Genomic DNA, 21678 nt, shown 5'->3' on the forward strand with positions numbered 1-21678 from the left:
TTGGATTTGTTGCCCCAAAATAATAAACATTATAACATCAGTGCTCTCATTCCTTGTTACCGCCTCTCTAGATAGATAGATAGATAGATAGGTAGGTAGGTAGATAGATAGATAGATAGATAGATAGATAGATAGATAGATAGATAGGTAGATAGATAGATAGATAGATAGGTATTTTTTACCAAGTGCCCTGAGAGGAAAGGAAGAGTTGGATGTGGTTTTAGGAGGTTATCATTCCAGTATAGTGTAAATTAAATATTACCAAACTATGTAAAATTGCTTATCAAATTTTTAGTTAAAAGGAGAATAAAACCTGAAGAGTTTTCTATTTTACTTAAACCTCAGCAGGATGCTCTCAGAGTTTCCTTTAGGGGGTGGATTTATTCAATAAACAGATGTTTATTGAGTGCCTGCTTAATGTGCCAGATTCTTGGCTGGGCGCTATTCCTAGATCTGAGTGGGGAGGAAGTTTTGTTTGGTTTGTGTGTGTGTGTTTTCTTTTTACATAAGGCTGCAGTCCTCCGGGCTTTTCTCCTGAAGTCCATAGCCATATTTCCTGTGATGGGGATCCCATTATATGTATTTGTCAACATAGAGAGTGACCTGTTAAATTTATATCTTAGTCCATGGTGCTTGCATTGTTAAGGATTGATACAGTTTGTAGTCCCTTGAATAATTGTTGTTTTGTAGCAAAATCTATTGTTTTTATTGTGGTTCATGTGGTTGGGTATTTTTTGTGTTTTTTTGCTGGTCATAAATTACTCATTCCCTTCTGAAATGCCTAATTAGAATTAGAATTTTAGGGGGGAAATTCATTCTTCCTAGTAATCCACTAATGCTGACTAATTAGAAGGAGGAAGGCACGATATAAAATTGGATTATATGGTCTCAGGAGTCAACAGCTTATTTTTACCCTAAACACAGTATGTGAACTCTTTTATCTGCTTATCCTTAATTTATCCAGTAGTTATTGTCTCAGTAATCGTTATTAATTGGATTGTAGTTTAAATTCTGTGTTGAAATCTTACTATTAAAAGCCCATGACAAGTACTTTTGTAAATGGAAGACTCTTTTGGGTCTGTAAATAATCAGCACTAATTTATTAATTATTGGGATGCTCAAAATAACTGGGCACATCTGCACCCCTAGTTTACCTTTTATTTAAGCCTTTTGCTTTCCTTTTGCCATTTCTAATTGTATTGTTGGGTTTGATGTCATTGATGCTTCACTATTTTCTGACAAGGTGGTATTTGGAGACATAGAATAGGATCTTTTGGAAAAAAAATATTTTTATCAACCAACTAGATGCTAGTCCTCCACTTATGTTCTCATAACCACTATTTGAGACTCCTTCTGAGCAGTTCTTTCTACTTCCACACTTCTGGTATAATGTCAGAAGTGTTCATGGATGAGGCCACATTGAGAACTTGCCTCTTCCAATGAGCTTTCGTAATGGGAGCCTTGTAAAGGCTTGATTTGGACAGGTGGCAGCCCCAAATCCTCATCTATCCTTATTAAACCGTATGGAGAAGATAGAAGCGCTCATTCTGATGCCTGGGGCTACATATTAAGATGGCTTTTGACAGTGTCTGATAGGAATGGGATGCAAACTGGCATATGGGCAACTGAGAAAAGGAGCATACATTTACATACACAAGTACAGTGTCGTCTGTATTCCAGGAGTCTTGCCTTTTGAAACCGGATTCTCTCTTTTCTTTCTTTCCCTTCCTTTGTGTATTTTCTCTTCATTTCTTCTCATTTTTCCTCTTCCTCTTTCTCCCCTCCATCCCATCTCTCCTTCCATCCTTCCTCGCCTTTCCTGAATCTGATTACCAAAGAAATACTACCAATTGCCAATTTTCTAAAACTTTTGAACATGGGTTTATAATTTGATTTATTTTAATGAAAAGGAAAACTGCTGAAACGTAAGCAAACTTTTGGCCAGAATTCAATATTTGTGACCATTCTTAGGAAATACAGGAAATTTCCATTTTCTCCTAATTCTGCAGGATGTAATAGTTTGCTATCAAGTCATGGCTGAACAGAGAAAATCCTCCCTTTGGTACATTCATTAAAATAAGAGACATAGAATTCCCTGATGGTCCAGGGGTTAGGATTCCGGGCTTTCACTGACGGGACCCTGGTTTGATCCCTGGTCAGGGAACTAAGATCCCACAAGCCACAAAACCCGGCATGGCAGAAAGAGTAATAATAATAATAAAATAAGAGACATAAAATAGACAACATTCATATGCAGTAGAATTTTTAGCAGTATGATCTTGGACATATGGGTCTAAAAATAGGATTTCTCATAAAAATATTTAGTACTATATATTTTATATAATATATGAAGAGATACACAGGCCTCAGACGTTCTTATACAGAATAATAATGTAGTAACTAGGTAGTAATCTTAATAGTGTACACAGGTAGTCATGCATTCAACAAACGTTTGAACACTTGCTCTGAGCCAGGGACTTTGTTGGATACTAAGAATACAGACATGGTCCCTTCTCCAAGGACCTTGCACCCTCATAGGAAGAAAGAGGTATGTCAACGAGTACAGAAGTATAACATGGACTACAGTAGAAACCTGTGCAGGGTGGAGAATAAACATGGGAAACCAGTAATTAGGGAAAGGGACAGCAGAATGAAGCATTTCAAGGAAGACTTGGAGGGGAAAGTGTATACTTGAACTGAACCATGAAAATCATGGCAGGACCACAGGAAGTGGGGGGGGGGGGTCAAGCAAACGAAAAGAGCCAGAGAGGTCATATTAAGACACCTCATAGGGACTTCCCTGGTGGTCCAGTGGTAGAGAATCCACCTTACAATGCAGGGGATGTGGGTTTGATCCCTGGTCAGGGAACTAAGATCCCACATGCTACGGGGCAACTAAGCCCGCGCGCCACAACTACTGAGCTCGCGCGCCTCAGCTAGAGCCTGCGTGCTGCAAACTACAGAGCCCACACGCTCTGGAACCCGCACGCCACAACTACAGAGCCCACGCGCCCTGGAGCCTGTGTGCCACAACTGGAGAAGAGAAAACCCGCACGCCACAACGAAAGATCCTGCGTGCCTCAGTGAAGATCCCGCATGCCGCAACTGACCCGATGCAGCCAAAAATAAATAAATAAATAATAAATAAATCTTAAAAAAAAAAAAAAGACATCTCATAGATGGCTTTCATTCCATGCTAAGGCTTTTGAAGTTTTTCTTGAGGATCCATTAAAGAATTATCATCTTTAGGAGGTACATTATTTGTTTTACATTTTAGCAAGCCCCTCTGCTTGAGATTTTAAGAAGATGAATGGGCAGAAAGAAAAGTGGGAGCCTAAGACCAGTTAGGAGATTATTGCATTAGCCAAGGCGGGAGATGAGAAGGCTGGAACTAGGACAACAGCAGTGGTAATGAAGACAGGGATGAGAAGTGTTAGAAAGATAATAAGGATATAAAATATGCAGGTTTTGACTACTGATTGGAGGTAGGAAGTGAAGGAAAGACCTCTGGTACAGCTTCCAGGTTGCTGGTATAATGATCAGGTGGACAATCCCTATTTTCACTCCTAGGATGAGAATAAGAGAAGAGAAGTAGGCTTATTTAACAAGGTAATGAATTCGGTGCTTATGAAGGATATCAAAAAAGAGAGCTCTTGCTAGAAATACATTTGAGTCAACTACTACTTAATCTTAGAATCATTATAACATTTAATAATAACTGAGTGTGATTCTCCTTATGTGCTTCATTTTAACAAACTAAGTATGACTTCATAGCCAACATATCTAATCTCTAAATGTACAGTAAAGTAGCATTTGAATTGATGAGGTAGAGTGCTCATTTGTAGATATAATAATTTGTTACATAAGAGAGCTCTTGCTAGAAATACATTTGAGTCAACTGCTACTTAGTCTTAGAATCATTATAACATTTAATAATAACTGAGTGTGATTCTCCTTGTGTGCTTCTTCATCTTAAGAAAGTAAGTACGGCTTAATAGCCAACATACCTAATCTCTAAATGTATAATAAAGTAGCATTTGAACTGATCAGGTAGAATGCTCATTTGCAGAGGTAATGATTTGTTAACATTAGCGTGTGTTTTGGCTTTGGTGTACTTAAAAATAATGACAATATTTAACAGTACCTATCAAGATGCAGAGCCTAAGGTTCTTTATACTTTTTATTAGTAAGCCATATAAATTAAGGCTTAGGCACACAGTCTAGCTGTATAGCAATGCCAAATTATCCAGCTTTCAATGCGTATTATAAGCACATTGAATATTTTCACAGTGTTAGTTCACTTTTTTATTGAAATATAGTTGATGTATAATATTATATAAGTTACAGGTGTACAATATAGTGATTCACAATTTGTAAAGGTTATACTCCATTTATAGTTATTGTAAAATATTGGCTATATTCCCTGTGTTGTACAGTATATCCTTGGAGCTTATTTTATACTTAATAGTTTATGCCCCTTAGTCCCGTTCGCCTTTCCCACTGGCTCTTTTTTGTTTTATTCACTGGTTTATTATATTTTTTATATTCCACATATAAGGGATATTATACAGTATTTGTCTTTCTCTGACTTATCTCACTTAGCATAATGCCTTCCAAGTCCATCCATGTTACTGCAGATGGTAAAATTTCTTTTCTTTCTTTTTTTAATGGCCGAGTAGTATTCCATTGTATACGTATACCACATCTTCTTTCTCCATTCATCTGTTGATGGACACTTAGGTTGCTTCCATATCTTGGCAATTGTAAATAATGCTGCTTTGAACATTGGGGTGCATGTATCTTTTTGAATTAGTGTTTTTTTTTTTTTTTTTGGATATATACGCAGGAGTGAAATTGCTGAAAGACCCCAAATATCCAAAATAATCTTGAGAAAGAGCAGAGCTGGAGGAATCATGTTCCCTGAGTTTAGTTTACTTTTCAGTTCATTGAATCTAATCGTTTTGGTAACCTTTTTACTTTTTCATGTTGTAACTGAGTTTTTAAACATTCTATTTCCAAAAACATATAATTCATCTAAGATATGGTGTAGTGTGTTTGTCATTTGCAAGACTTTTTTTTATCTAGAAGAGTTTGCTACATTTCTACATCTTAAAAGTTGCTAATGTGATGATGGTAGGTTGAACAGATGTATGAATGGATAGACAGATAATAGCTTACAGTAATTAAAATTGAAGGAGGATAGTATTATAATCTATGGAAGTTAAGAGGGGGCTCTGGTATCAAATCCTTGTTCTACTGTCTAATGACTAAATGACTTGGCCAAGTGTCCTAAATTATCTGTACCTCAATTTCCTTGTTGATAAGATTGAAAAAAATAATAGTGCTTCCCCCACAGGGTTTTTCTGATGATTAAATGAGAATGCATATAAAGGACTTAGTACAGTGTTTGACACTCCAAAAATGCTCATGTTGAGGAGGAGGAGATGGAGGAAAGTTGTGAAGTAGAGATCCAATAAATTTAGATTAGGTACCACAATGATTTAGATGAGTAAAAATACTTCATCCTTAATGTTTAGTATCCCTATTTAGGTGACATTTGGTAAAAGGAACTGAATTACATGATCTGTAGTACCTTCTAGCTTTATGGCTGAAGATCTAGGAATAAATAAAGCTCCTTTCATGCTAATGAAAACATCAAGAAGATAATATTAGTCTCCTCAATAAGACATTTATCATTAAATATGATTATCATTCTCACTTTAATGGGAAATCTTTTGGCATATAGATAAGCCAGAAAAGATTATTTTACTACAAAAAAATGCTAAAATATATCAGAGATAGAAAAAAAAATATTTCCTTCTGTACTTAGAATAACTTCCTACTCCACTTTCATGTGTCTGTAGTTTTCCAGCCTCTGACAAATTTTAGAATCACTAAATTAAAGTAATATATAGTGAGCATTTTCATATTCGTGCCACCATGATGAGTGTCACATTCTTTGCCCAAGTTTTAAAACACTATTTAGGTTTTGAGGAAGATTATGTGGAACTTGGCATACTTGGCTGAATATTTTATGAAGACAGTACTATTAAAGTGTGCTGGTAATTACATTTAGTAACTATGAGCATATACAGCTATTCAAATCCATAGAAGTGTTGAGATATAATTGACATATAACATTGTGTAAGTTCAAGGTGTGCACTGTAGTGATTTGATATACTTATGTATATCAAAGTTTAATGCAATAAGGATAGTTGACATCCTTCACTTCACATGCCTACAATTATTTTTGGGAGGGCAATGTAAGAACATTTGAGATCTAATCTCTTGACCATGTTCAAGTATGTAGTACGCTATTGTTAACCATATTCATCGTGCTGGGAAAAAGGAAAAGTGAATGGGATTACTGAGAGGCTTTTCCCCATCTCCTGCCTCGGCCGTTCTCACCCAGGCCACCACCACCACCACCACCATCATCTTTTATCCAGTCTGTTGCAGGAAAGAACTGAGTACTGCCCTCCTTCTCTGCTTTCACCCTTCACCACGTACCCTGTTTCCACACAGTAGCCGGAGAGACCATATCAAGTCACTCCTCTCTTAGTAATAATAAAAATAATAATGTCTCCCATTGCCCCAGTAAAATCCATCCTTTTCACAATGTCCTACCATCTAGACGTCACCTTGGACTATTCTTCCCCCTCCCTCACTCAACTTCTGCCACATTGGCTTTTTCGTTTTTCTGGAAACACACCAACTCATTCCTTTCTTAAAACATTGGTGCTAGCTGTCCCCTATACCTGGAAACCTTCCCTCTAAATCTTTCACAGAGGGCTCCCCTATCATTTCGGCTCAATTAAAATACCATCTCTTGGGCTTCCCTGGTGGTGCAGTGGTTGAGAATCTGCCTGCCGATGCAGGGGACACGGGTTAGAGACCTGGTCTGGGAAGATCCCACATGCCGCGGAGCAATTGGGCCCGTGAGCCACAACTACTGAGCCTGCGCCTTTGGAGGCTGTGCTCCGCAACGGGAGAGGCCACGACAGTGAGAGGCCCGCGCACCGCGATGAAGAGTGGCCCCCGCCCGCCGCAACTAGAGAAAGCCCCCACACAGAAATGAGGGCCCGACACAGCCCCAAAAATAATAAATAAATAAATAAAATTTTTTAAAACAAACAACAACAAAAAAAAACACAATACCATATACAAGTACTCCAAAAAAGTAAACTACTTAAAAAAAAAAATACCATCTCTTAAGAAATACCTTTCCTAACCACAGAATATATTTTTAAACGAACACGTTTTCACTTTGAAGGTTATTAAAAGAAATCACAACTGGGTTTAAGATGTTCGCTTGAGAAATATGTACCATCATCTAAAAAAGTACAAATTCTTTGTTGACACTTACTTAGCATTACTTAGTATTTTCCTAAAGATTCTCTATTCTTTCATGGTGCAACTTAGACACATACTGTGTTAGTCCGGGCTACAACAATAGAATACCATAGACTGTGTGGCTTATAAATAACAGAAATTTATTTCTTACAGTTCTGGAGGCTGGGAAGTCTAAGATCAAAGCACTAGCAGATTCAGTGTCTGGGGAGAGCTAGATTTCCTGGCTCACAGACAACCGTCTTCTCACTGTATCTTCACAGGGTGAAAGGGTCAAGGGAATGTCTGGGGTCTCTTTGATAAGGATCCTAATCCTCTTCTTGAGGGCTCTGCCCTAGACCTGATAACCTCCCAAAGATCCCATCTCCTAATACCATCATACTGGGAGTTAGGATTTCAACATATGAATTTGGGAAAGACACATTCAGTCTACAGCACTGACCTGTGTTCTAATAAAACTATGACCTGTGCATAGAAAGCAGCCATCTTTTAGTGGAGGTAAGTGCATCTTGTCCAGCAGTCCTGTCCTAGTAGTGCAAATTCTTAGACTTCTGCAACGGCTTCAGGTTGGATGTCCTATATCACAATTCAGTGAAGACTAATGGACAACTAAAAAATGCATGTGATATGCTGACTTTTTTAATACCCATGTGAAAAAGTAAATGCCTAAGAAGAAAATCCACAAATAACTAAAAAGTTCATGAAGCAGAATAGACATTCCCAAGGCCACAGTCACCCTCCTGCTGAATTAAACTAGTGTATCTCTTAGAAGCAATCAAACTTATCTCTTAGAATTGAACAGGTTTAGCTCTTCTGTGATACACAGCATACTACAGGTATTCTAACTCTGTGTAATTGCTGTATTTACACGTGTCAAGACCTTCAGGGAATTCGGCAGCTCCCTTGAATCTCCAGCAAGTGGTCAAATGCCTCGTGTGCTAAACCTCTTAGAAAATAAAACCATACCACCTGGCAGGAACATTTTATAGAGAATAACCTATCTGTGGTTTTGACAGCCATATATAGGAGGTCAATTGTACTTCTTGATCAATTTTCATGACACGATATCCAGTATGAGGAGCCAGACCTCTGTATTTTATTGGTTCTGTGTCAGACTTTCCAGAAAAGTTTTTCGTCCATATTTTCCAAATGCCTGATATTATCCCTCTGACAAACACTGTTTCTGCTTGACTATTTCAGCACTTCTGTGTAATGGAAAATTTCACAAACACTTGCAAGAAATCTTTGTGCCCTTGGTTGTCCGCTACGTGGATCTCATGGAGTCCTCCATCGCCCAGTCAATTCACAGAGGTTTTGAGCAAGAGACATGGCAGCCTGTCAAGTAGGTATCTTGCCTAGTGTCCGCAGAGCCCCTGTCTCTTCTGTCCTGACCTTATGACCTTATGACTTTACACGTGGCCATCTGTAGTTATTGCTTATGGTGGTCCCTTCCCACGTTGTTTGTTTCTTTACAGGAATATCGCCAACAGTCTTCCCAATGTAGCTCTTCCAAAAGTTCCAAGTCTGCCTCTTAATCTTCCACAGATTCCTAGCTTTTCTACTCCTTCGTGGATGGCTTCTTTATATGAGTCCACGTGTGTATCCCTCACTTATTTCCTGGTGGTGTGTTAGCTGGTGCATGGCCTGGGCTGTATTCTGTGCAGATGTGTTTAGATTGCATGGCATTTATCATCATTGGTTGAGGAATACTATGTTTGGTTTTATTTGTTTTGAGTTTTTGAAGCTATTAAGCTAAGCTTAGCATATCAATGATAAATAATATAGATTTTTTTTAAAAAGTACTCACTGGTTTGACTTCGTTCAGATGTAATCTGTGGGGCAAGGGTCATTTTGTGACCCAGGTTGTAGACTCTAGTCTAAGTGGTATAATCAGAGTTCTCCATATTCAGACAAGCAGTGTGGTTAACGGTAGGTATGTACGTCCAGGATCCTTAGTTGGCTCCAGCTTTGTTACTGCCACTTGATTTATCTTGTATATGTAGAAAAACCTTTGTAAGAACAGTTTCAAGAACGTAATCTTTTTCTGCTTTAGTCTTAGTCTCACTTTTAAAGAAACAATAATGCAGGTTGCAGAGAATGGGTTGTCCTTTGTTTCTCAGTAACAACAAGTTCTTCTTTTGTCCTTGCATATATCATTTGATGCACCTTGTTATTTTTAAGTAATCTTTATATCATTACAAACCATAGTTATTAACTCCACATTGTGATGAGCCTACCTATTGCAGGTTCAGTAACCAAGAGTCATTAAAGTGAAAAGGACATGGGCTTTGAAATCGATCAGCCCCACATTTAGGTCCTAGCTTATTCATCGTTAAGTCTTCCTTTGCCTCAGTTTCCTCACCTCTAAAATGGTTATGACACCTAACTTAAAGACGTTTTTTGTGAGGATTTTTTTAAAAACTGTGAAAATTGCCTGGCACAGGATAGGGTCTCAATAGATGATAACCACTCCTATTCTACAATATGATTGTTATTACTATAATTATTATTACATTATCCTCAATCATCATTATTACTCATAACCGTATGGTTTTCAAAAGTATGAGCCTCACAGCAATCGAATGAACTCAGTAACAGCCCATGCTTTGCACAAGGTCTCTCACGAAGTCAGCTAGAAAGAATAATAATTATAAGAAGAAAATTAGCTACCATTTATAGAGAATTTGTTATATAAAGTGCCAAATTCTTTATCTCGGTTAAGCTTTGTAACAACCCTGTGAGGTAAATGTCACTTTCCCTAGTTCACAGTTAAGGAAACTAAGTCACAAAGAAGTCAAAAGGCAAAACTTACCAGTGTCTCACAGTAAGCAAATGACAAAGACAAGATTTGAACCCAGGTTTGCTTGACTCCAAAGCTCTCACTCTGATTATTAATATATTTTGCTTCCAGAGAATATACTGATTAAAAACTTGTCCAACATCCAAAACCTATCCCATCACCATGTGTCAAATCTATTCCCAGTCTAATCTGCATATAATCAAAAAAAAAGAGAGAAACAAAGACCAAGGAAGAGAATGATAACTTGCAAAATAGTTTGGCAGTTTTTCTCTAAATTAAACATCAACACTATACTCATAATAATTATTAAGATATTAGGTTACATGTGAATCTTTTTCTTACAAGCAAATGCTTTGGGCTGTACAAGTGGTGTCTGTGTGTCCTCAGTTATCTAGGAAGTGTAGTGAACCTTTCTAAGTTTATGATTTTTTTTTTGTACTTCTTTACATGGTTTTCTAATTTAACTCCTCTTCTTCCTCATTTCCCATCTGTTTAACATCCTTGATTTTAATGAAGAACACTATTTGGGGCACTGCCTTGTGAAATTTAGTGGGGGATTTTTGTAATTTCTCTATTAGCTTTGAGATATATGTGAGCCCTAAATCTCATTATTAGGAGCCCCTTTTTAAAAATAACCTGTCTCAGGACAGGAATGTCCTGTCTTTATAACGAATTGTGACTTTGTAAATAAAGTGCTTCTACTTTCATCATTCTGAGCAAATAAAAAAATATGTTTTACAAGTTAGTTACCATTATCTTTACCTACCAAGGTTATCAACACTAGGCTTTGTGTCAAGGTGGCCAGAATTACTGATAATGTTCTGATGTCATTGCAAAGTTTTTTTTAACTTTTCTTATAAAGCATTAAATAGCAAGAAAAAAAATCCCATTTCACATATATAAGGAGTTAAAAATACAACTACTGATAAAGTAAAGAGAAATAATACTAAACTATCCATAAGTCTGAAGATACATCTCTACATACTAATATATAAATCACCTTAAGAGGTGCTCCTCCAAATCTCTCGCTGTATATAAAATCTTCATTCTGGGTTTTTTCACTCTAGAAGTGAATGCCAGTCAGGTAAGTTTACTGCTGGCATTTTGAGAAAATTATCTCAGACTCCATTTTTCACGTTTGAATTCTTTAATCTGTTACTAATACTTTTAGGGATAGGTCACTGATTAGAAATAATTTTTAAATGAAAAAGCTCTGAATAAATTGCAGATTATACATGCCAGCTTGAGGGAAAACCTATTTACATTTTTTCATCTATTTAATTATAACAAACTCTTGTTATCTTAATTACATTCCCAATTAAGCACATGTATCATTCAGAATCTTACCATAACATCAAAGAACAGAAAAAACATATATCCATATTCTCTATAAAGATTTAATTGTCACATATGATGAGAAAGTCCATTTTTAATAGAATTCTACCTTTACTATTTGGGGTTTTGTTTTGATGGTGGCTTTTGTTTGTTGCTCTTGTTTTGTTGTGCTGATACTTATATTTCTCCAAAATAAAAAATTATAAGAAGTAGATTTGCTTCTTTGACAATTATATTCAATAGCTCTTAAAACATAGTTCCTCTATCTACTAAATTGTACACCACAGATGTACAGGAGGATTTTGCTTCAGGATTTTTTTCTCTTATTTTTTATTATATAAATGGCAAAATGGAAAATTGACTATAGTGTTTCCTGAAACATTTTTTACAGCAATGTCAGCATGGTTGTCTGGTTCTTTTGTTTAATGATACATTTGGGGCACTGAATATTAAGGTTTGGAGATATTAAGTGAGGGAAGTGCTATGGGTAGTGTTCACTGCTTTGCTGTGATCGTTCCCTTGAGAATTTAACTCTGAGGACATCTTGGCTAGACAAGGAGATCATGAGGAATTACTGGCAAAATGGGAGGAGGAAAGCACAGTAGATTGGTGATGGAGCGAAGATGCTGGGCGCTGCGGGGCAGAAATAAGCTTTTAATTAGCCAGAGCAGGAGGTGATTGTTTTTACACTGGCTAATTAAGAGATATTTAGCTAAACAATGTGGTTATTTAAAAGAATTCTCTTTTTTATAAAATTTTTCCACCAGGCCCTTGTGATAAGTTAATTTTATTTTCATATTTTTCGTTTACAAACCTAAAATATAAATTTTAGGTTAGTATATGTTAAAATGTTGGAAAGCTAAACAAAAATGAATCATACAGCAGTTTTTATTTTTTTCTTTTTCTTTTGTTCTCTTTTACAGTTAAGTTTCAGTATACATAGGAATATTTTATTTTCAAATCATCTATTTTCCTATTAGGTTGTATACTTGCTTAATGAAAAGTAATAATATTATCCTTTACTCAAATATGATATACTCTGACACAAATTACCTTCTGGCATGGTGTGAAAATATGGTCCCTAGAGTAACTTTACCATAGTAGTGAATGCGTAGCAGACCTCGGCTCCATGGTTAGATAGATGGAAGGACCTGAAATATATGATGGTGCTCCAGCTTGAGAGCACCTTGAATATCTTTTCTCTTAGTCTCTATGGTCTCTTTAGACCATACCTGGTACTAAGTTAGGTTTGATTATGAACGAGAAAAGGCACAAAGCATTTCAAAATAAAAGTAAGATTTGCTTCCCTACCCAGCCTGTTACTTCATTCCCAGTACCTGTTTCACCTTTACCTGTAACTGAGAAATTTAAGGCCCTGAAGGCTACATACCTATAGATAAACAGAAGCCATCATGATGACAGAGGCACATATTCATGAGTTAAATAAAGTTGCTAGTTGCTGTCATATGAATTTTCTTGCATAAAACATACTTTTCTGAATTTCTAGGAGGAAATGTGTATTTTATCTTTATCCTAGAGATTGGTAAAGAACAATTTAAGATGTTTGTTCCTATGTATATAATTTGATTTCCTTAGTAAAGAATCATTATTCATTTTACCCCTTTTTAATGAAACCTTACTACTATATTTCTCTTTTGTTCTCCTTGCCTTGCCTTATTCATTAAGAAGAAATGAAAGGGGAAAATTAGAAGGTTGAACAAAGAAAATATTGATCACTAGGGGTTTTACGTAGTATTTTTTCACTGATGGCAAGTGATACAGAAAAGAAGAAACAGTGTATTGGTGACCCAGGCAGCTAACAGTGGAAGTTCACAATGTTCTTCATTTTTCCTTTTTCTTCTAGCAATGGCTCAGCAACATCAGAAGACCTTTTTTGGAAACTTGATGCACTGCAAATGTTTATATTTGATCTTCACTGGCCAGAACAAGAATTTGCCCATCACTTAGAGCAAAGACTTAAACTAATGGCCAGTGATATGATAGAGGCCTGTGTCAAAAGGTAGACATGTATTTTCAAGTTGCTGCTTACTCTGCCAACTCCCAAAATACCACTTTTCATCAAGTATCTTCTATATAATTGTCACAAGGAAGGTTTCAACATGTACCACTTTTCCAAAATTTCCAGGACATTAGGTCCTTTGACCTGAATTCTGGGGACCCATGTAATTGATAAAATTGGCCTCCTACTTTTTCTCGGGTCTCCTAACCATTACCCTGATCGGTAGCACCCATACCGTATTAATCCTTTCTGTTGTGCTTACTATCTCTCTGGGAATACTGTGCTTTAAATTCCCAAAGCAATACTTCCTGAGACATATAGAGGAGATCTGTTAAGTACTTTATGCATTACTTACTGTGTCTGTGTGCTGTGAAATGACATGGCAAACTCCATGGATGATCATTGCCCTCAGTTGTTCTGTTTTTCTGGTATTCTCTGTCCACATCGGATGAGTTCCAAGTATCTATTTACATTCTTTCGGAACTTAACCAGAAATAAGTTATGAGGCTTTGGATTCTTCCACATGTGCTTTCCTTTTCTTTAATACTTTTTACAAAATCAGCATTGCATCCTAATTAGCATTGTTTTCCCCATTGCCCTTGTTCACAGTATGTGCAAGAAGAGTGAGGGCAGCATACGGGGAATGACAGATTCTGGTTGGAGCAATTAATAATCCTGAATTCTTTAAAGCGAGAAAAATCCTGTCTTTAGAATAATGTTTAATGGCTTTGTAAAGCAAGGCCATGAATTAGATTATTTAATGTTTAAAAAAAAAATCATGTTCGTCATCTGTGATTCTGATGTATCAAATCTATGGATATTCTTTGGATACTTTAAGCAAAACCATTTCCAAACTACCTGTTAATGCAGGTTCTTTAAAAAACCTAAATGCAGCTTCAGGTATTTGAAAGAGAAACTAAATGACATAAAAGAATTACACATTCTCCATTGCACAGTGATTATGGTGTTTTAGTGTTTTCTAGACTTGTCCTTTTTTTTGGTGTGGCAAACACTCACACAGAGGATTTGTTCTGCTTTAACATAGAGAAGCAGGTGATATTTCTACTTGGATATTCATTCAGACAGTTAAGCGCAACTATGAAGTTTTTCCATTAAAAGTACACGCTAGATGTAACACATAGCTTCATTTGGGTAGAAGTATTGTCTGAGCGACTGCAAAAGCTATGTTTGATATAAAATACCACAGTCTGATCTTTCATACGAGACACCTGAAAAGAAGAGCATCCTAATATCTTAATAATTATCTTAATATCTTAATTAATAATACTGATTAAAAACTTGTCCAACATCCAAAACCTATCCCATCACCATGTGTCAAATCTATTCCCAGTCTAATCTGCATATAATCAAAAAAAAAGAGAGAAACAAAGACCAAGGAAGAGAATGATAACTTGCAAAATAGTTTGGCAGTTTTTCTCTAAATTAAACATCAACACTATACTCATAATAATTATTAAGATATTAGGTTGCTCCCAGGCAATGCCACACCCCATATTTGCATGTTTTAAATTAGCATCTTGTAGTTTTGATTTCACTTTTACAAAACAGGTGGGATATATGTCAGAATTTCTTACTCTGAATTCATGTTTTAATGAATAGAACAAGAACTGCATTCGAACTCAAGCTGCAAAAGGCAAGCAAAACAACTGATTTGCGCATCCCAGCCTCTATGTGTACAATGTTTAATGTATTAGTTGATGCCAAAAAGCAAAGCACCAAACTCTGTGCCCTGGTTGGAGGACAGGAGGTAAGTGGACTGAATGTCCCATGTGGAAATGCAGCACTGGGTGCCCTGGTGGAGGAGGATGCTGTTTCCAGAAGTCTCTCACTTGACTAGATTAAAAAGACCGAGTTCCCCCATACAAGTGTTTGATCTTTACTATAATAATGGAATGCCCCTTTATCCTTTGTTCTTGTCAATTTCTTCTTTTTAATATAAAGACTGCCCAAAAGTTTACAAGTGGCTGTTGAATTTCAGATATCCCTTTTAACGGCTTAGGTGTTGTGTATTTACATAAACCTTGCTTTTCACAAGCAAATGAGAAAGCTACTTACTTTGTTTATAGAAATATAGAGTATCCAGAGTTTGCATACAAAAAACAGGCCACAGAAAATAGCGCATGAAATATTTTATTTACCCAAAAGTTTCCATTTCTTTTAAAGATCAAGTAGAAATGTACTTAAAGATTGGGCTTTGCTTTTCTTCAATAAATACCCCATTGTTTCAATTTGATTTCTATTTTGTTTGATTCTATACTCAGAAATACAGTTTATTTTAACCCATGATTTATTTTTGTTGAGAGTGGTGATTGGGTGAAATGGATCTCTTTTTCTTAGATTATCTGTTTAAGTTGACGTTTTATTGCATCTTTTCCCGTGGTAATTACCTTTTCATCATTTCTTTATTTTTCCCTTATGTTCTCCTCCATCATCTTTTCTTTTCCCCCTATGGCATGATCCAGTTTGGTAGTCAGTGGGTAAGTTTCTTTTTTTTTTTTAAAAGCACATTTTCATTTGAATTATTATTTTTGTATGTGTACATTTTTTATTTTCATCTTTTCAAATTAAAATAATATAATTAATTCCATTTTCAGGTTTTTGGTTTCTGTGTATAACAGTACATAGCAATACCCAATGACTCATTAAAACACATGTAGATACTTATACCTTAAATAGTGTCAAGGGGAATGTTTCTTCCCTGTTAAGCTGCAGAATCAGCAAACTACTTTTAAATTTTTAAAGATAAGATTATTTAAAACCAAATGAATTCACCCTCCTTTAAATTCTAAATAAATTCAGAAGCAGAGTGCTTGTTAACACTTTCAAGATGCATATATCTGTAGTATATACTTTCATTAATACTAGAAGAATTTAGAGTTTGGGGCTTTAGATGACATATAGCATATATGAGGGTAACCTCTAAATTTGGGGACCAGGAGGTGACTCTTAAGGTCACTTCATACAGAAGAGCCCAGATGTGGATTTCAGTGAGGGACACGCCCACCATGATAACAGCCTTTCCTCCCACTCATGGTGTGGGATGTAACCATCATCAGAGGCAGGGAAGAGGCAGGCCTGTGTCAGGAGCCTTCTTCCTCCCCGACACAAGGTTTTCTTGAGGTACTACCCAGAACCTCAGGAGGAACACAGTTTGAAAACCTTTTAGAAATAAACAAATGAGACCTAATGAAACTTGAAAGCTTTTGCACAGCAAAGGAAACCATAAACAAGATGAAAAGACAACCCTCAGGGTGGGAGAAAATATTTGCAAATTAAGCAACTGACAAAGGATTACCCTCCAAAATATACAAACAGCTCATGCAGCTCAATATCAAAAAAACACCCAGGGAAAACCATAATTCAAAGAGTCATGTACCCCAGTGTTCATTGCAGCACTGTTTACAATAGCCAGGACATGGAAGCAACCTAAATGTCCATCAACAGAGGAATGGATAAAGAAGATGTGGTACATATATACAATGGAATATTACTCAGCCATAAAAAGAAACAAAGTTGGGTCATTTGTAGAGACATGGATGGACCTAGAGACAGACATACAGAGTGAAGTAAGTCAGAAAGAGAAAAACAAATATCATATATTAACACATATATGTGGAATCTGAAAAAATGGGTATAGACGATCTTATTTACAAAGCAGAAATAGAGACACAGACATAGGGAACAAACTTGTGGACACCAAGGGGGAAGTGGGGGTGTGGGTGGGATGAATTGGGAGATTGGGATTGATGTATGTACACTATTGATACTATGTATGAAATAGATAACTAGTGACCTAAATGAGAAGGAAAATAGATAACTAATGACCTAAATGAGAAGGAAATCCAAAAAAGAGTGGATATATTTATACATATAGATGATTCACTTTGCTGTACAGTATAAACTGACACAGTATTGTAAAGCAGCTATACTCCAATAAAAAAAAAAATCCTTCTCCAGAAGGATTCACAGATTATGGATTTCTCACTGATTTTTAATGCACCCAAAGTTCATTGTTCTGTAGTGTTCAGGTATTCAGTGAACACAAGTTGCTGAACCACTTTGTTTCTTAATCAAACCAGTCATCTTTAAAAAAAAAAAACAAAAACAAAAACATAGAACTATATCTTAATCATGTTCTTATCAAAAAATTACATCTAATGAGACAATAAAATCTAAAATTTTCAAAAAAAAGAAAACCTTTTATACCTACAGGATTGACTAAATATTTTTTAATAGGTCAAATGCTTTTGTGCTCTATGAACATGTTAAATCTTACAAGTCTTACAGTTGACACCTGGGAATCAAATTCAGAACCAACTCTTCACTGGGCTAACAATTCTCATCCAAGCAGAAAGGCTTAAGTAACTGCTAAGAGGATGAGAAGGCCCACTATTTGTGAATTTCATACTTTTTAACCCAGAGATAAACATTAGCTATTTGGCCATAACTTATGTGTGTGTGCACATCTTTCATTCTTTGAGCAATTCAGGGGGAAAAGATGTGTTTCTAATACCACACACAGCATACAACCATACAGACACATTAAGTAGCTGGTATGTGTTATAGAGTGTTCAGTAATTATTCTCTGATCTCTTATGATGTGATTTATTATCTCTAATTACCTGAATGAGTAGGCAGCTGGCTTGGCTATCAATGGCTCATAACCACCTTCTCTCGGTTTTCTATAGCCAGATGTAAGCCTTTGATTGTCTGCTTGGGAATATTGCCTTAAGTCTCTTTATACACACATCCATTTCTCATCAGGTTGATAGAATCATCTTGCCTCTTCCATTAATACTGAATTTATCCATTTGTTCTTATTTTTACATACACTGCAGTACCTGTTACTGATAGGCACGTAATAAATATTTGTTGAATGAGGAGACTGATTTTTTTTGTCACTGCTTTAAAAATATTACCCCCATTTAAAAAAAAAAAAATCCTCCTCTGTAAGAAACAACTCACTCTAGGACTCTGAAAGAAAAACAGGCACAAATGACAAAACATTGTTGCATTGTCAAATGATTCTTTACATTAATAGGTGGATGGTTTTGAAGAGTAATCTGCTATTCTTCATTATGTTTGCACCTGTACCTTCTCACCAGAGACAATGAGTTTCCCACAACTTTCACACAATTAATATAGTTCAAAATGTGCAGGTGTAAAACTCATTAGCAACCCTGAAGAGTGGTAAACAAGAATTTCAGTGCAAAAGAAGTATTTTAGACTTTGCTTTTAATCTCCAGGAAATATATGCACATAATTGCACAGGCTTTTCCTCCCTGTACGTGTTTGAGACAAGTTTTAGAATTATTGCGAAGTGGTGAATACATTACATGCAGAGGTGAGCCAATGGACCCCATTGTATAGCAAGCAACAAATAAAGTTGTTGAAAAAACTAGATTATTACCCAATTTGGAACCTTATAAAAATATATACTGCGTTGGTAAACCTAGCAGATATTTTTTTTTCTAACTTGAAGGGACTTACCTCTCCACAGTCTCTAGTAAATCTGTAATATCGTCATTGCTGGGATAAAACCTTCCCAACTCCTTACCCACAGTGAAGCCTCTTCTGGGCTCCTCAATTATGATTCTGTTTTCTTACTGACACACAATGATGCAAGCACTCTGGGCCACAGCCCAGAACAGCATTTAATGGAGTGATTAGTGAGTGAATGATCTGCTCTTGTGACAGCTGTGTGTAATGAGTCAGCAGTCTCAGGCCAGGCCCTCAGGGACAGATGCGGCAATCAGAAAACCACCCGTGTTTAGAAATCCTCCTTATCCATTCCTGCAGAAAAGCAGATGACTGCGTGGGCCTTAGGCAGTCATATGCTCTCAGAACCACTGTACCTCATGGTCCATCCATTGAAGATGAAAGCGCATTAGTGGAGCTACTCGGGGGCCCCGACTTATGTGGGATTTGTTCTCCACTGCAGTCAAATACTTCCGTTACCAGAACAATCCAATACAACAGAAGGACCAAAATCTTTTTAAGAATGCTGCATCGCACTGGCATTTGGTTAGTCTTCGTTTCTTGCGTGTTTCCTCATGAGAACAGTCCGGTGAAATGAGAATATTTACCCACATGTAGGGGGGCAAGGATTTCAGACCTGTGCCTGATCTGAATTCCCTGGGCTCCATGAAGTAAAAATTCCTCAACGGTCATCTTAATCTACGTACGGAGTCATCTACTGGAGAAGCAAGGCACCAGCGGTTTACTTTTGAGGGCAGATGTGGGGAGAATTAGTCTAAGAATGGTCTGGAAATTACCAAAACCCTGGTCTGTAGAATCATGGATCCAACTTGAAATATCCTGATAGGAATTTTATTTATAGGCTTTTATGGTGGCCGAGAAAAAGTTTGCAAGTTTTTAACAAAAATTTGGTCTGCTAATCTAAATGAAAAACCTATCGGGGGCTTCCCTGGTGGCGCAGTGGTTGAGAATCTGCCTGCTGATGCAGGGGACACGGGTTCGAGCCCTGGTCTGGGAAGATCCCACATGCCGCGGAGCAACTGGGCCCGTGAGCCTCAACTACTGAGCCTGCGCGTCTGGAGCCTGTGCTCTGCAACAAGAGAGGCCGCAACAGTGAGAGGCCCGCTCACCGCGATGAAGAGTGGCCCCCGCTTGCCGCAACTAGAGAAAGCCCTCGCACAGAAACGAAGACCCAACACAGCCAAAAATAAATATAAAAAATAAAATAAATAAATAAAAGATTACTATTTTAAAAAAACCTATCAATTTTAGCTCAGGAAATGTAAATGTCTCCAGATAAATCCTGTTCTTACCTGTTTTGATGTCTTTGTATGTCTGTATTTGTCTTTGGAAGCTACCTGGATCTCCTAATGAATAACTTTTTCTAGCTAATTATCTGTTATCTGTGTGTGGCATTTCTGGACTATTCTCTTTGCAGAATATGTATGTAAACTATGAATTCTCAGGCCACCTCCCCATTTCCACCCACAGTTCTCCTATACCACCTCTACCAACTGTGCAGCTAGAGCAGACTCTGGAAGTTCCCAACAGCTTTCAGATTTAGAATTAGTGTAAGTCAGAGCTAATCAGATAAATTTACAGTAGCAAAATCTCATATTAAAAAAATCTAGCAGGGCTTCCCTGGTGCCGCAGTGGTTGAGAGTCCGCCTGCCGATGCAGGGGACACGGGTTCGTGCCCCGGTCCAGGAAGATCCCACATGCCGCGGAGCGGCTGGGCCCGTGGGCCATGGCCGCTGAGCCTGTGCATCTGGAGCCTGTGCTCTGCCAGGGGAGAGGCCACAACAGTGAGAGGCCCCCGTACCCCAAAAAAAAAAAAAAAAAAAAATCTAGCAACCCTTATACTATTTGGTTTTGCCCCCTGGGTAACACATTTAAGATGTACTGTATATTTTCTTTCTTCCTTTTTGACTTTCTCTCTCTCTCCTTCCCTCCATCTCTGCTTTTGGCTAGATTAGATATGAAAGAAAACAGCAGTCAAAAGTTGTGTATTATAGGAGAATTTGATGGCTCCTAGAGTCTGTGGCTTTCCCTGCCTTTCGATAGAAAGGATATAAATGGCCTCTTAGTGGCTCATCTCTTGACTTTAAGAATTGCCATAATCGGTCCAATCCAAAAGTTTAACATGTATAAGCTCTACTATTTTATATCCAATAGCCTTCTGATGGCATTTCATTATTTGTGAGTTAAAAATAAAGTTTATGGCAAAGGAAGATAAACATGGAGGATAAGGCAATATGCAAGAAGATGGAACTGTTTGCAGGTTCGGGCGCCTCAACCCCTGAATGTTCTGTAGCACTTTCCATGTAAGAGGGATGAGAGAAGCTTGAAGCCCATCTCCTGTATCCCTTCCTTATTCTACCCCAAAGAGGAGCCTCAGTCTGCTATTTTAGCTCCTCCTGCTACACAGACGCGAATTGGGAGAGAGAAGGATTTGAAAAGAGTGTGCATGGAGGGAGAGCTGCTGAGCTCATTTGCATAAGCTCCTCCACTGCCGAGTCATTGGAACAGTTTCAGCTGGTGGGGGCCAGGGGGAGTGATGTTTTTGTACCTGTATCTGTGGGGGGCTTCCTGGACATCTCAACTACCAGCCAGGTTTTTCAGGCTCTTCCTCTTCCACCTTGCTTTTCTTTGTTTTCTTCCCTATTCCTTCTCT

General features: G+C 37.2%; 1 protein-coding gene across 16 annotated transcripts in view; it reads left to right on the forward strand.

Annotated features, from left to right (window-relative positions):
• Positions 1-21678, forward strand: part of CADPS2 (calcium dependent secretion activator 2) — a 552734-nt gene that overhangs the window by 471027 nt on the left and 60029 nt on the right. For 10 of the 16 annotated variants that reach the window (XM_028489806.2, XM_055084855.1, XM_028489810.2 and 7 more), the window contains 5 exons: positions 8551-8692; positions 8826-8945; positions 13350-13505; positions 15126-15273; positions 15989-16003. In XM_028489806.2, the coding sequence (XP_028345607.1) occupies positions 8551-8692; positions 8826-8945; positions 13350-13505; positions 15126-15273; positions 15989-16003 (581 nt within the window). The remainder of the gene's footprint in view (positions 1-8550; positions 8693-8825; positions 8946-13349; positions 13506-15125; positions 15274-15988; positions 16004-21678) is intronic. The other 6 variants (XM_028489809.2, XM_055084864.1, XM_028489815.2 and 3 more) reach the window with 3 other exon arrangements.

Source organism: Physeter macrocephalus, chromosome 5 (genome assembly GCF_002837175.3).
Source record: "Physeter macrocephalus isolate SW-GA chromosome 5, ASM283717v5, whole genome shotgun sequence".
Taxonomy (NCBI): Eukaryota; Metazoa; Chordata; class Mammalia; order Artiodactyla; family Physeteridae; genus Physeter; species Physeter macrocephalus.